Source organism: Habropoda laboriosa, unplaced genomic scaffold, assembly GCF_001263275.1.
Source record: "Habropoda laboriosa isolate 0110345459 unplaced genomic scaffold, ASM126327v1 scaffold16, whole genome shotgun sequence".
NCBI classification, from domain to species: Eukaryota; Metazoa; Arthropoda; class Insecta; order Hymenoptera; family Apidae; genus Habropoda; species Habropoda laboriosa.
Genome location: NW_017100130.1, coordinates 621275 through 638475, shown reverse-complemented (window position 1 = coordinate 638475; position 17201 = coordinate 621275). Strand labels below are relative to the sequence as shown.

Here is a 17201-nt window from a genome sequence, read left to right as displayed (position 1 = left end):
GTCGCGGCCCCTGAGATCCGCTTATCTAAAACGGGGGTACACCAGTCATTTTCCGTGTTGTAACGCTCATTTTAAACTCTCTAACCTGCGTTAGGGCTCATTTTGTAGGTAGAATTTTAAGAAATGTGACCATATTTTTTTTTTAATTTGAACACCTCTAGCCTATCACAGAGAAATTTACAAAGTAAGAATTTGTTTATAATTTTTCAAAAATAATAAAAATATCATTATAATAGGGTCATCCTTCTAGATTGAAATTTAAAAAAAAAAGCTCAATTCGACCAATAGTTTCAGAGATAACAATTGATAAGCACAGCCCGTTTTTATAAAGATGGGCAAAAATTGTAAAATTTAAAGATCCGTATTTTTTAAACACATTTGAAACCAATTAAATGATGACAACCCTCCTCCCCCCAATTTCACGTGTACTATATTATATTTCATTTGGAACAAAATCCCTGATGTCGGCGTCTGAAAGTGTTCGATTTGAGGTGGAATCATCCTAATGCCGCAATCAGATCAGCAAAGTCTAAAAGAAAATAAAGTCAAAAATATTGTTCCTTTGTTTTTCAATGTGCGTGTTTACGAAATATTAAGCTCAGCTTTTATTTTTCCAATTTCAATTACGTATCCATGAAGTGCAGTTGGAATTTATTGGGAACAGTATTTTTACGTTTACACTAACGCACTCTCGGCTATTTTTCCAATAAATATGTATTTTCATATTTCACTTATGTTCGTGTTATATTTTATACTTCTGAAGATGAACAATAGATTGAGTTGGTGTGGCAGAATAATATACTGTATTTTATGACATATCCATTCGAAAGTACTTACAGCTGCGGACAAAAGTTTCCGAACGTTTTTCGTATTTGGTTCAATTTTATATATTTCTTTTGGAGTTGTGAAAAAATAGTAATCACGCACAACAACAGAGAATTTAATGATCTACAAGAGTATGCATTAAAGCATATTTCTAAAAAATATATTTAACTTATACATATTTGAGCAAAATATAGGATAAGACAAACATTTTATTGGATAATGGGTTTAATAAATAGCGTTCACTGTAAATTTTCTTAAATGTGTTTTATTTGTATGGCGCGGAAGGACGTCTTTACTCTTCGAATTTCGTAGCGAAGTGTAAGGAAACAAAAACGTAAGGGCACAACTGAAATTCTGTTGCACATTTAAGAAAAAGAGACCAAGAATACATCAGTCTATTACGTTTCTTTCACTAGCAGTGTTTCTCATTTATAAACACAATACATTTTTGCTTACTGGCTGACGCATTATTATTAGTAATAATCCAACACATTTTCGAACGATTTAAATAAAAAGCATTAACAGTCAATAACAGCCTGGCATCTTCTTGACATGCTGTTAAATAATTTTCTCAGATATGATTCCGATCAACAATCCCAATTTCAATATACAGTAGTGCACACATAAGCGTCAGCATTTTTGCACACTTAAGCGTCCGTCGCTATCCCTACCAATTCTTGCAAATGGGACTTTGGAGTGGAGTTCGAGCGTGTCGAGTGAAACAAAGTAATTCGATATCGACTCCTGAATGTGAGCAACTGACACTTGATATGTCGGTATCCCACTCAGCCACATCTCCTCTCTTTTCTTTAGTTAAATTTGCAGAAGTCATCTCCCCACTTAAGCGTCCGCATTCGGTCCCGACTGCGAACGCTTATGTGTGCACTACTGTATGTATTTCTGCAAATAAATCGTCTCACAAGGGGAAGGCACAGGTGTGGAAATCGCTTTTGGAATGGCCCTATGTGGAAGTTGTAGTACACCAATGGACCTTCGTTTGTTAGAAATTTTAATTTAAACATTTGTATGAACCTAGTTCCTAGTATGAATCTAGAACCTAGTACTTTGTATGTATCTAAGAAGGTGCCGTGGTTTCGGCGGTAGTGTTTTTGCTTACCACACGTTTAGCTAGGGTTTGAATCCAGCAGGAGTAAAAAGTTTTTTTTTCTTCTCTTTCTTTTTCTTAAATTATCTTTACGATAGACTTTCTATGGGGTTACATTCTGGTGATTGTGCAGGCCAATCCAAAACATTAATCTTTTTATATTTCAGCCATGCTTTAACTGTTTTAGCCGTATATTTGGGATCGTTGTCAAGCAACATTGTATTGTAGGAACCGACGAAAATGTTTCTCCCTTGTCACTTGTCGGTTTCCTATTTGGGTATGGAGGCCCCGATACTACAGTATTTTCTAAGATGTTTCAGTACTGTAATTGCTCCATTTTACCATTAATACGATAAAGAAGACCAATGCCGTACCACGAGAAACAACCCCAAACCATTACATTTCCGCCGCCAAATTTAACGGTACTGTCGCGTCGCGTTCTTTTGCGATGTTCAAAAGGAAGCTCGCGGTCGCGACTGTTACCCGCCAAATTAATCTTGGGTAACTAGTTCAAATTTGTTTTGCTGATACGTAGCAAAACGTAGAGTGCGTCACGAAACGATTGACGACTTTGTTTCAAAGACTCGAATTGTACTTAACTGTGTGTGTGTGTTGTTCACACGAGTGACTCCTTGCGAATGTCTCTCGATTCCGAATTTTTCTGGAGTCCTCCGTGACTCCCCCGCCAAGTGCAAGAAGGCACGCTGATTGGTTTTTCACGTACGCACAAATTACCAATCAACGTGCCCCTTGAGTGGCACTCACCCTTCCATTGCGCCCTTGGCGCGCTTTTCCTTGGAAGGAGTGGGGCCCTACCTGCGGGTGCGTGGGATCTTCGCTGTCCTTCGGTGACGTGTCGGAAATTCCCGCCAGGTCAACCCTCGGCCGAGAGTGCCGTTATACGCGCGTGTGGATTGACCCTTCAGGAATACCTGGTTTATGACACGTCTTCGGTTATTGAGGACGCGGAAAAGTCGAAATTCTAAAGGCATTGTTCTGTAAGAAATGACTTATTTTTTCGCGGAGCTACGAAGCGTCTTTGTTCTCAAAAATAACCTTCTCGTGCGAGCGTGCCATAAACCCGGTCAACGAAGACCCCATGCGTTCCGTACCTGCGCGATGGAACAGGTACCTTGCGTGTATTTTACGTCAAATCGTTTATTAATTGGACGGCGAACGTATCCTTTCCCATCGCTCGAATACCGATTAAATTTAGATTCATCGCTCCACAATATTTTTTTTCAATCAGTAACTGTGTAATTAACATATTTACGTGCAAACAATAAACGTTATTTCACATTTTTTTTTAGAAATTAATGGTTTCCTCGCGGGGCGTCTTCCGTGTAAGCCAGCTGCACTAAGCCGTCTTTGAAGCGTTCGTACCCTGATATCAAATAATTCAATACCCTCGCGAATCTCAGGAGCTGCTAACATAGGATTCTTTACAGATTTCCGTACTATTTTTCGGTCCGTCCTAAACATGAGTTTATTCAATTGTAGTTAGTTTATCTTATTTATTGATTTCCCGTTACTCAATATAATCTAATTAATGTAATTAACCTTACACTAGTTATGCGAGGTTGACTTCCTTAATTTATTGGTCGAGGATCCTTTATGCGTTTCAAAATATAAAAAATTGCTGATTTTGATAAGTTTACGGTGTTCCGAAATTGCTCCAATCGACATATTATCCCTCTCACGAAGCCTTACTACCAAAGATTCAATTTTATTTGAAATTATTTCAAATAAATTATTAGTATGTTACGTACGCAGACTAGCCGATACGGCGGCGCCGAGACATCCGCCTAGAGCTCACCCCCTTGAGATAAAGTAAACGAACGCGTTTCGTTCTCATCGGAAAATTAGGGCCCCCACCATCAAAAAATACAGATTTTTGGGTATATAAGGGCATGATTTCCGATGCTCTGGGGCAGTCACAATTCAGAGTTACCCTGAACTTTAAAGTAGAGCAGTATCTGTATAGTCGCCGTTTGACACAAGCAAGATCGGGCTCAATTCCCTTTCAAGCAACCAAGTATAATACTAAACTCGTAAGTGTCAACTAGACATACTTGTCTACAACGTCCCCGCGTACTCGCCGTGTAAAGTCGAGAAGGAAGATCCTTGCTCAGCCAAGAATCAACCATTATAATTTATCTTTAAACCATTGTAAACTTATTGTAAACTCCTTGAATATTATTAGAATATAGTCACTATAGAATTGCTCAGCCTATATTCAATTAACCATCTCCTTGTAACATTAGTAACGAAACAGTTAAACTCACAAAGGATGTATCTTTACCGATCGAGGTATATCCGACAGTACGGTACGTACTGTCCTCACAATCACCAAATCTTTCCACCTTTCGGAGAACGGCGTATTAACCACATACACCGACGGTTCCAATCCTATCGGACTTGTTGGAGAACAACGTATTAACCACATACGTTGAATGTTCTGACCGGTCCATCACAAACCCCTTGTCGTCAACGTACACGTTGAAACTCCAAACCATTCCATCCTTCGGAGAACGACGTATTAACCACATACGCCGAAGGTTCCAATCCTGTCGGATTTGTTGTCAACAACGTATCACTCTCATACGGTGAACGTTTTGACCGATCCACAAACCCAACCCAATATTACGCTCCGTGTGAGGACACAACAAGCGTAACCCGTAACAAGTATTTGTTTCTGTGTACGTTTAGTTGCAACCAACTTTATTACAAACAGTATATTCGGTAACTATAGTTCCTTACTTCAACCAATTTTAATTGTTCGGAAACTTTTGTCATGCTATATTTTGTTCAAATATGTACAAGTTAAATGTAAGATAGCAAATATATTTTTTAGAAACTTGCTTTAGTGTAGTGATTCTTGTAGATCGTTAAATTCTCTATTGTTGTACGTAATTACTCTCTTACCACAACTTCAAAAGAAATATATAAAATTTAATTAAACACGAAAAACGCTGTCGTTCGGAAACTTTTGTCCGCAGCTGCATGTGTACGGTTTACACAAGCTGAGAAAATGAAATAACATAGGAAAAGAAATGAGTGGAAATGGTAAAGTTAATATGTTTTTATATGTTACAAATTTTCCAATTTTGTTTGAAAAATAAATAATCGTGTAATCTTTCTACAATTCTTTTGAATTCCACACTGTCTAAAAACTGTATGAATACTGAAATGTGTGAATACTCATTACTGATACGTAACAGATGGCATTGATACGAAAGTAAATGGACCTTAACAGGGACAATTTTGTTTACAAATTGGAAATTACAGATTTTTTGTCATTTGAAGAATCTTATTTGTAGAATGTGTTCATGTTTTGGAAAGAATCGTCTTGATTTCTAAAGTGTACCTGCTCTTTTTAACACAGTTGATTGTCTATGATTCTTTATATAGAGAAGTACAAAGTTATTAAAAGTCCGAATTATTTCTGATCACAGTAACTTTCAAAACATTGATGTGAATTTGCAGATGAATGAATTCATTTAACAAATAAAATTATATACATATTTTATTTATCATACTAACTTCAAATAATTTTGTTGAAGATATGTTTAGTTTAATTTTAACGTGGAAGATCTTACCAATCCATTACCAATCCATTTTTTGTACATTGTAGTGGCACAGACGAGACGTAGGGCAGACTAATCATCTTATAGGACTTTTTATCATAGAATCTGAAATACCGACGTTGTTCAAAACTATTGGTATTGATGCGCACTCTACGCTTAAGAACGGTCATTTTAAGAACTGCATCGCGCAAAACGATCGATATTGGTTGTGTGTATACTGTTACCACAGACGATACAGGATAGATCTTGCACCTAATGACAATCCAACCATCAAAGATGGTAAAATTGACAGATGTAAAAATTCCTTTTTTATGTGTATAAAGATACATACATATAATGGGAAAGCATATTTGGGAAAACCGTATAAATAGAGAAAAAAAACAAAATGCGCATAATTTAGTCGATTATTTAATTAAATTAATTTATTTCAACGTAAAATAAAAATAAAATACAAATGAAAAAAGAAAAATATTAGTCCATTCATGAAATAACAAATACATATATAAAGCTATATGTAATTCACTTTAAAGATACCAGAAATACAAAATTCATAAAAAATTAGTCCAAAGGTTTAATTATTATCATCACTATCATAAATTATTAATCTTTTCTTCCTGGTTGGTGGGATTTCACTTTCATCAGTCGACAGTATTTGAGGTGATTCTGATTCGATGGTTGATGAATTAGTGACACTTTCAGATCGGAGAGACTTGGTAATGAATCCGTAATTAACAGTTGTGTTTGGATTTTGGTTAGATCTTTATAGACCTCATATTGAATTAAACATTGATCGTACTTTAAGCAATCGATGAAGGCGAAAATAGCTGCGTCGGTAACAAACTTTATCTTACCATATGCATGCTTTCTGTGCACAAAAAAATTACTGTATATATATATGCGCGCAGCGTAAATTTTTGTTTGTAACAGTTTATATTTTTGAAAATCCGTTATTTTGAAAACCGTGTAAAAGCGAAATCGTGTGAAAAAAGTACCATGTAAATCGGGGGTTAGGTGTACGTTAATTTCTTATTCGTAATTTTATAATTACGTTTAATTCCAATTCTAGCCACTACTAATGTTGTAATCTTATTCTGTACTGAATCGGTAACGTTAGAAGCAACACGCAAATGGTAAGAGCACTTACAGTCCTCCTGATATAGGATAAAAAAATGTATTAGGTGATAGATCTATTCTGTACCTCGTCTGTGCTTCTGACGTTGTCGCCAGATTAAATAAGCGGAAAATACATAGTCCGTCAGTCCATCCTCACTACTCTTCGATCTTACATTGCCGCTGTTTGAGGAAGAGTTGCGGTGTAGGTAAATAGTATAGATTAATAAGTTTCAATGAGCTGTCGATAATGTAGCACGCTGATAAGAGACAGGAAACTAAAGATTGGTCTTCTCACCTGGGTCGGCGCGTAAGACAAACGTTTAATGGCACAGATATTAATTTCCAAATGACTGACATACAATAAATTATTATTGTAAAGGAAACGTCACAAAATATATTAATATTTTCTAAGATTTAAAAAAACGAAAACAAAATATTTTTTTGTTATTCCTGAATAATAAAAATAGTTTTCTGCGTTTTAAAAAATTACTTGTGACATTCTAAAATTTTTGAATAAAATGAAAAAATGCATGCCACCACAGATCGACAGCCACTGTATCCGCGCCTCGAAAATCGCGGAGTCAGAAATTTTTTGTTTTTTCTTGTCTTATATCAAGAAAACGATATGTGCAAAATTTGAAAGCGATTGGACAACGGGAACTCAAGCCGCATTTGAGTTAAAATTCTCAAATTTTCATAATTTCACGTTAATTTCGAACATAATTTTCTTCGGTTATTTTAGAAACATTAGTGAATAGTATTTAATATAAACATAATTTATTAGGCGTATAATAATAATATTTATCTATTGCTTCAATATATATGCAGAATGTTTGAGTTTTACTAACTTTAAAATTAGCAGACAACGTAGCGTCTAAGCTGCTATATGTAGTTATAGGCGTCATGATCTACAATATTCTATATTTACAAAAATTTGCTTATTTGCTATTTTCTCATAATTATATAAGTAGTTCTTAATTAAAGTTGTAATTATTTGTACAGTGATGAACAAAGCATTTTTAAAGCTTAACTTATAGCTATATATAATGAAGATTAAACAGAAAACGCACATAATATAAATTAAAATAATATGTTTGTTAACATATGTCTTTTGTGAAACTTGATTTAGTTGCATTTTCGCAACTCTTTTAATATTTGTAACATACAGGGTGTCGGTTTTATCTCAATACAGTGAAATATCTTTTAAGGAAGTGATGTTAGGAAAAAAATGTTTTAACAAAGGTTTGATACGAGGGGGAAAATTATGTGGTATAAATATTTTTTTTGTATCCGGTATGGTGGGGGAGATTTCAAAGTCAGTTTAATTAACATACACTATCATATTATGTATAAAAAAATATAGCATTCCATTTAAAAAAATTAAACTGACTTTGAAATCTCCCCCACCATACCCGGTACAAAAAAAATATTTACACCACATAATTTTCCCCCTCGTACCAAACAACTTTTGTTAAAACATTTTTTTCCTAATATTGAGATAAAACAGACACTTTGTATATGTAGGTATTGTGAATTTTCTTCGTCCTTTGTTAGCATGTTATTATATTCGGATATCAGCTTTGCGCCTCGCTCTGCAACGTCATTAACTATTTTCAAATTTTGTACTATTTCTAACCCTGCTTTATACGAATAATCGTTTTCCTAAACCGATGGGTCTTTTTGTAAAAAATTTATATCTATATTAAATCTAATGAAAAATCTCCGGTTTTCTGCTGAAATGAAATTGTCTATACCGGTATTAGCAATATTTTCCATATCTTTTAAAATAACATTTTTTAATGAAACTTCTTTATCTGTATTTTCCAAATTTTATACTATTCGTCTTTTTATATTAAACGATAAAGCTGTGTCAAAAAAAGATAATGCTGCACGTTCTGGCGTCGGATACCACAAATGCCCACGAAATTTGTTTAGTCTTACCCGGCTTGGGTTTTCGTCAATTTTTTTATATTCAGAATGTTCTTGCAAAAATCGTAAATCCTGACGTGGAGCTACCGCAGGAATTGGAGCATTAAACCAAGCTTCAATATATAAATTTGCCATAAATATACATAAATCTCTAATTCCTTCCATTTGCTAGTTGACTCATGTAGCAGCGTGACTCAGACGCCGCGTTACATGCTAAACCTAATGCTAAATAAAATTCAAAGATTTTGTATATATTTCTGGAAGTAACACATAAATATTATTATTATGCATCTAAGACATTTTACTTTTATTCAAAAATATTACTAATATTTCCAAAATAGCTAAATACGATTATGTTCAAAACTAACGTGAAATCGCTAAAATTTCAAAATATTAACTCAAATGCGGTACGAGCCCCTGTTGTCTATCACACTAAAATTTTGCACATATCATTTCTCACCAAGTGTCATAATTTAAGAGGGTAAGACAAAAAAATATCGGTGGTCGAAAAATAAGGACCAACCTACTGCTCATGCGAGGTTTGATCGTTGCTTACCATTCATAGAAGTGCCATGACTCTATTCTATCACTGTTGACTGATTGACAGCGAGACGTCACAATTTCACTTACATCTCTTACTTCTAGACCTTAAGTCCCCCCCCTGAAGCTTCAAGTTTGCTTTGCCAGTCAATACACCATTTTTTATATTGAAATAATGTAGATGCCACTTTTAATTGTCGCATTAACATTATTAGTGGAATTATTATGGAATAATGATAATTTATTTTGTTGTAAGAATGACTATTTATTATAATTGTAACGAGAAAATGAAAGAGTATAATAATATGCGATATAGAATTTTAGGATTTACAGTTGTTACATAAATTGTAGTGCAAATAGGGAAGGATTTAAATGAAAATATATATTTTCAGGACAAATGGCAAATGGTATGAATCGTCATATAATTGCAGAAAACTTCTGATAATAATGTTATCAAAAAGCTTAACATCTCTTAAATTAACGGCTTGCAAAATCTACACATTAAATTTAGAAAGTTTCAATGCGGTAAGATTTTTCTTCCACTTTTATTACTCGTTAAATTTCTCTGAATTTATCCCTTGCTTTAATTATTTTTCAAACTCATTTGAGTTGATATTACGTTGTTTCATTTATTTTTGTTTTTGTACGAATTAACATTATTTTCGTTTGAAGCTGTATGAAATTTGTATTTGATGACTATTTACAAACAAATCTATTATTACTCCTTTTATCATACAACCCATTGTTACCTAACTATAAAAGTTTTCTACCTGATATTGTTATTCCCAAATATTTGGTAAAATTGAATTGTTTACTATGATTTGTCATATGTTACATTTCTTTTAAGGTTGTACAAACATCATTCTCTTACACCATGGTTTTATGCTCTCTTCAATAATGTTATCCAATAACTAATGCTTACTATTAATGTTTACATAGAAAAAGACGAAAAATGATAAGTATGTATATAAGTACTTGTTGACACGAACGATGTGCATTCTAGCGGCCACTGAATATGAAATAAAAATAAAGTAACTGTTACTGGTCTTTTTATAACTACTATTTTACAGCTACTAACGTTAAGTTCATAATTGGTCAGTTATTAATTTTTCTTTATTTAAATAAAAAATTTTAAACGCTGCCTTAGTATTTCATGCACCATTTTCTGGCAGAACTCTTATTGTCTTATTTCTTTCTGTCAAAGGCGATTTCAACTGAGCAACAAAATCTTTTAGTAATAACGAAAAAAGTAAAGTTTAAAGTGAATTCACGAGGGAATGTTTAATCGAAACAGCCTGTATATTTTATAAACGTTTTATTTATCGTTTCCAGCTTTCTGAAATTATTGTATGTAGTTCTCAGCTTTCGTTAACATTTAAACTCTAGCTTCAGTCATCGTCATTACAGAAATAAGCTTAATAATTCTAATATAAAGTTTAAACTTACATAATTTCACACGCACATATTTAAAATATATAGGTACTTAAAAACATGCAAGCATTATTTACGCCTTATAATGTTCTTTTAAATTTCGCATTTTATGAAAGTAGTGAAAAAGTGACTAAATGGAACGTTTTCAGGATCGTACCATACGGCTGGTGGAGCATATGGTTCCCGAAAGCCGATTCTTTTCCGAGAGAAATAGATTGTCGACATCGAGAACGGCAATATCGATCTATCACACATTCAGCTCGTGTCCCATTTTATACCTGGTGGCTTAATTGATTTTCACTCACTTATCTACCGAACAAGTCATTCGAAACTTGTTAACGACTCTTCATAATTTGTAACGTTTCTCATTAAGAAGCCATTTTAATCCCTGAAGGGTGAAATGAATTTAAGGAAGAGCACGATACACGCAAATATCGATGAGTATTGTGTGGATTAAACAAGAGTAACAAGAAATATACCCGTTTTTATGTCATTTTAATTCACGACATATTTCAACTTTCGTAGTAAAATATAAGTACCTTTATGCATTCTCTTATCTAACAAGCACAGCCCGGTTCACCCTTCCACATAATTTTCGAGTTAGGTGTCAAAAAATTTTCCACCATATTGTGAATATTTTTTTATTCAAGTCTTAATATTATTTGTTTGTTTATTTATATCTCGTGAATTATTGATTTTTCGATCATCTTCGTCTAATACTTTTATACGTAACATAATCCAAAGAATTGATTTATGCAAAAAGATTACATAGTTCCATTTATAAAAAGAGTGCAATTGCACTTTGTAACCGATAGGCACAAAAATGCATAAAAATAATGCAGAAATATAAAATATATAACACCATTTAATTTGTATTTGTCCCCTCAAATGTTTTCTTATCTCTAACTGTTTTAAAAATGCAGCCCTGCCCAGTTGCGTCAAACACTTTGCAAAATACACGTATAATCATGTGCTGACGTTGATTAAATAGAACGAATCCATATGACAAATACAAATGAAATATATATTTAAACAAAAATCTATCATGTATTTGATAAGAGTTGTTAATTACGAATTGTTAATATTTAATCGGGACAGAAGTCTGTCATGAATAACTGGTTTTAGTCTAAATACCGAGGGTAAAGATGTTTCGTTTCACAAAAAATCACTGTTTTCATCAGGTGATTATCTGTGAGAATATAAGCATTGTAGAAAATCAATAAATTTGGTTAGAAAATAATTAATCCAGTCTACTTCTAGGATGTTATACCAATAAACTATTACCTTGCTAAAGAAAAGAGGAATTTTATAATTATAAAAAGTTACTATACTTTACTTTTTGGAGACAAAAAGTGAAGCTGAACGTAAAAAAGTGTGTAATTTTACTACTTCTGTTACTTGTAAAGGCGCGAAAATAGCAATAAAATTATTCACTCTCATTTTAATGATAAAAGATACCTTTGTGCACACTCATATCTTTTTCAAAATTTAATGGTTACTTAAATTTTGTTAAATGTAAGTAATCTATGTTCTTTTAGGACGCAAACAATAAAATTTTAATAAGTCAAATTTGACGCTATCTATGGTTTCATTGGTAGGTTGATAGGTAAAGCACAACGTAGTTTCTCTTGCATTATAATAATCCATCAATCTACTTATCTCCTTAAATAACCTGTAACAAGGGTGTGCAACTCGAGCCTGTATGGACAAAATTTTCGGGGAGAACGGTGGAGGGAACGCTGTAGTAGTATACGTTACAGGCCCGTGCAATATGCTTGGCTATTTAGAACTACCGACTGGTTCGAAATGTCACATTAGCATCTTTCGAAGAAACGTGAATGTTCAATACTGGTAAGTATTATCGTTTGTAACTTTCCGAATTTATTTTCTACATATATGCTTCCATTTGTATCGATATGAATCGAATTTTCCAATCACGGTTTACTTACATAAAACTTCACTTTTGGAAAGTCACTAACGGGTCATTTTGACTCGGCTGGTAATTCTAGTGTTAAATATGGATCCAAGTATTCACTGTCAAAATATTTTGTCACGCATTTGAATATTTTTCAATAAAAACGGTATTTAATAAAGTAAAATATTTCTGAATCTATTCTTTTTTTCAATTGTTCTAAATTTTAATGTATTTAGTTAGTGTTAACTTCTTTCACTATTCAATTATGTTTTTAAAATTATGAGTTATTATTGTTGAATTATGATTCAATATTTGTGCCGGTTATATATTAAAGTATCTATAATAATTTGCATAATAAAAGTTTGGCCAAAATTGAAGTTCCTTCGTGTGTTTAATAAAGCCTAACATTTTGGTTTGTACTGCACGGGATTTCTGAAGTATCACAAAATAATTGGGGACATAATACATTATGCAAAATTCTTAATGTTAACGTATAGGGTCTTCTTGCACGAATGAACAAGAATTTACCAATTGATTTTTTTTTTTATGCTCCACTTTATTATTTGTTCCTATTTATATAAATATTTACAAATAGTTATATTATAACTATTGTCTTCCGTTTACATTTAACGGCAAGCACTGTAGGATGCATAGGATATCTACATGATGTTTACAGGTTTCTTATAGGTTATTTATCGGGTTGTATAGTTGGTAAATTTAATAAGTCCAATGGGTGTTTTCGCTTTAGTCTTCTGGCTATTTCTTTGTAACAATTTGTTGTGGATGGATTCGTATGGGTTTCGATTCTGATCTTGTGTGATTTGGAAAGTCGTATTATTTCTTCTTGCACTGAATGGGCGTTTAATGTTTTACGAATGTTATCGTTTTGGACATACCAGGATGCGTCCAAGATTGCACGAAGAATTCTTGATTGTAAGCTTTCCATTTTTTGAATGTGTGACTTGGCAGCCATTCCCCAAAGTTGGATTCCGTAGCTCCATGTTGGTTTTATTACGCTTTTGTATACCAGCATTTTATTATTTTTACTGAGTTTGGACTTTCTAGACATTAACCAGTACATATTTTAATTTAGTAGTTTAATCTGTTTTATTTTTTGCTATATATGCTTTTTCCATGTCAATTTGCTATCAGTCTTAAATATTTGACTGTTGTAGATTGCTGAATACTGTTGTGGTTCAGTTTCAGGCTGACTGCCTGCGTAGTTTTTCGTAATGTAAAGATAACATGAGTACATTTCGTGACATTTACCTTAATTCTATTGGATTATAGCCAGTTTTCTAATGAGGTGATGTAGTTTTGTAGTTTGCAGGTAGCAATGTTGATATCGTTGTGTATAGACAATATTGCAGTGTCGTCTGCAAACGTAAAGATTTGGGTGTGGGTCAGTGGGAATATCGGCTGTGTAAATAGTGTAGAGTAGTGGACCAAGTACAGTATATTCTCCAGAAGTGTCAGACCGCAAGGAAGCTAAACCTGACACTCGTAGAATCGGGGACTACATTTCCAAGCCTCGCGCCCCCCTTTGTAGTTTGCCGAACGTAGACAAGGACAGCGAATAAAAGATAAGGATGAGACCTGAGTTGAGGCAACCAAGCGATTTAAATATCGACTTTTTTAATTTTACGTTTTTTTATCCCGAAATTTTTCTTAACATATTGATGAGATTTTTCCGATGAAAATGACATCAAACACGACATAATTTGAACAACATTTACTTATTAACACGTTGACTGTCACGCCAGATTTACAGGTTGCTGTCAGGCGGCCACAAGAAAATACATTTTAAGCATAAGATTGTAGTATTATACTTTATAATTTTTTTTTTCAATTTAAAATAATGTCTAGCTAGCTATGACGTTCAAAATTTTTAGTTGACAACATTTATTTTATTTTAATTATTCTAAACATTTGAGGCACTCCAGTCACTGATGACCACCATGGCCATATCGAGGAAACAATCTAATGTTAATACTTATTGAGTGATTAATTTAATTTCATAATATATCGCTTTGGATGAATTACAAAAACAAATTGCTAAAAGAATACATTAAATACCTGTACACATTATCCGTCGAATGTAGAGGGAGAGCGACCGTTTGGTTGCCAATTGTTTATCACATAGAGTCGGCCTACCTCCACGAAAAAGAAAAAAAATGTAGGGTCGATTCCACAAGTGTCAGTAAAATGTAGGGTCGATTCCACTAGTGTCAGTGAAATGTTACTAACACCGGTAAAATGTAGGGTCGGCCTACATCCACGTAAAAAAAAAAAAAAAAATGTAGGGTCGATTCCACAAGTGTCAGTAAAATGTCGGGTCGATTCCACTACTGACAGTAAACAGACTACTATACACTTCCCTGTGGTACACCAGCTTGGATAGGGTGGATGTCCGAAGTAGTATCTTTGATTTTTACGTAGAAATATCTGTTTTTAAGCAATTGATTCGGATAATCATTCTAATCAAAAGCTGAGATATAAATATACTCGTGAAATTCTATAGCTAAGAAGTTACTGTTAAATAAAATTGCTAATTTTCGCTAGTTTTAACGCAGTTTTATCACATAAATGAATTTTTATCTATGAAAGTGGTATTCGTATGAATAATCCTTTTTCTCATTTTACTCGGGAGGGTTTTAGGTTTGGGAACAATTTTTGTTAATGCAAAAAGTTGTTTGTAGTGCACGTAAGTTATAAATAAATTTTTATGTTGAACTTTAGTGTAGAAAATATTACATTTACCGAAGTTTACTGCACAGTATATAAATTTTTAACGTAAAAAATGTTAACTTAAATGTAACATGCTTCCTAGGTACGTTTGATTTAAATATAGTGCAGATATGAGAAGTTGGCTAACATAAAGAATGTGGGTCTGATTGATTATAGTGTAATAGGCCCACCTTCTCTTACACAATCACAAAAGCAGGGCACATGTATTTTTGTTATTGGCCAAAACGGTCACACCTGCTAGACGAGTTATGTATGTAGCATCGCGTGACAAAGAGAGTACACGGGACACTTCAAATTTGAATAGCATATAGCGATGAACTTCAAAACATTGGCATTTTAGATTCAGATCGTATCCCTCGTCTTGAAATGTATCCACATGATGTTAGCGTGGGCCACCAAAAACCTTAAGATGGTGGCTTCGAGAGTGTCAAAGGTGAAGTGTCGTTAGCCATTTTTCCATCTTTGCATAGCGTGTTTCTGTGTACGGACCTAATTCCGCCTTATTTTTAGACGAATTTACTATTCTCACGGAATGTGTGGTTTCTGCATTACACAGATTGCCCCACCAAGGAACCACTGCGCGAGGTGGGGAGACTTACCAGCTCGTGGGCTTGAGTTACTCGTTACAATATAAAAGTAACAGATAAATAAAGAAAGCAAGAAAAAAAAAATGGAAGAAAAGAATTGTAGATTTGAGACTTTCTCGGCCCGGTATTACACCAGTTATTACTGTTGAGGTTTCCGAGTGTAAGCCGTGTCCTTATGGAAGAAATATTCCGACGTTTCATAAGCATTGCAGCTTACCCCATCAGGGTTAGAATGACACAATGATACTGGCGTAGGCTTAGTGGAGATATGTTTTTTAACTGCCTATGTTCTAGCTCATTGCTTTGTTTCGGTTCACTGTTTACCAATCACAGAGAACTTTTATTAGTCAACTGAACAATTGAAAAACTGGGAGGAAAGAGCTCCAGATTGGGTTTAGCTGGTGTTCTGCATCTCTACCGATGTTGTTAGGGTGTTTCATTATCCCCAACGTTTCCCTATATTTCCTAGGGAAATATCCTTTTGGTTTAGCAATGATTTTCACTTCGTTGACGGTAATCTTGTATCCTGTTGCTTGATGTTCTGCAACAACTGGCTGAATGTAACCCAATCTGGTGCATCGCTCATGTCCTTTGAGTCGTGTGTTCACACTCCTCCCAGCTTTTCCAATGTAGATCTTTTTGCATAAACAATGTATTTTATGCAGGTGTACGAGAACTCGAAAATTTCGGGAATTATTTCAGTCGGCACGGGATTCCCAAAATTTGGAAAACTTTGTTGAATACGAACGTGAATGGGAAGTGTTTACTGTCATTACTAGTACACATTTCCTTCAGAATTTATAAATTTCGGTTAAACAGTACGCGATACATTTAAGCTTCATGAACTGTTTATGAGTACTGTGTATGTAGTACGTAGTGAAAAAGCTAAAGTAAGAACGTATTAGACACAATGTTTGTAAACACTTTCCTGAGCCGACCAAAACAATTCTCGACCTGATTCGAGTATCCGGTACCTGATATTTTCGGGTTCTCGCACACCTCTAATATTTCGTAACGCTCTGCCGATGAAAGTTACGGTTGCAAATCCTTGAGAAAAGTGAGCATTCGTCCAATCTTGGTATGTGTGGGGAAGATGGTTCTAATGTTGTACTTTCTTAGCATCCTGTCAATACGATCAGCTGTCCCTTGTTTGTAAAGTAGGAAGGTAGTGTTAACGTTAATTATCACTGTCCGAAATGTGTTATCTGTCCTTGAAGTGGACGATCTTGTCGACTGTGCATCGACATCTATTTTCAATCCGGAGAACCTGTTCTGCTGTAGGGTGGATCTGAGGTGATCAAGTTCTTGAGGCAAGTTTTCCGTTTCACAAATGTTGATCACTCTATATGCTAAAGAGCTAATTATCGAATTCTTCTTAGAGGAGTGATGGTTAGAGGAGGCGTCTAGGTATCTGCTAGTAG

The 17201-nt window shown here is 34.1% G+C and overlaps 1 protein-coding gene across 1 annotated transcript in view; it reads left to right on the top strand.

Annotated features, from left to right (window-relative positions):
- LOC108572110 overlaps positions 1-15434 on the top strand; it is a 27457-nt gene extending 12023 nt beyond the window's left edge. Inside the window, exons 6-7 of the mRNA XM_017934339.1 lie at positions 9492-9624; positions 15297-15434. Of these exons, the coding sequence (XP_017789828.1) occupies positions 9492-9624; positions 15297-15434 (271 nt within the window). The remainder of the gene's footprint in view (positions 1-9491; positions 9625-15296) is intronic.
- The last annotated feature ends 1767 nt before the right edge of the window (positions 15435-17201 follow it).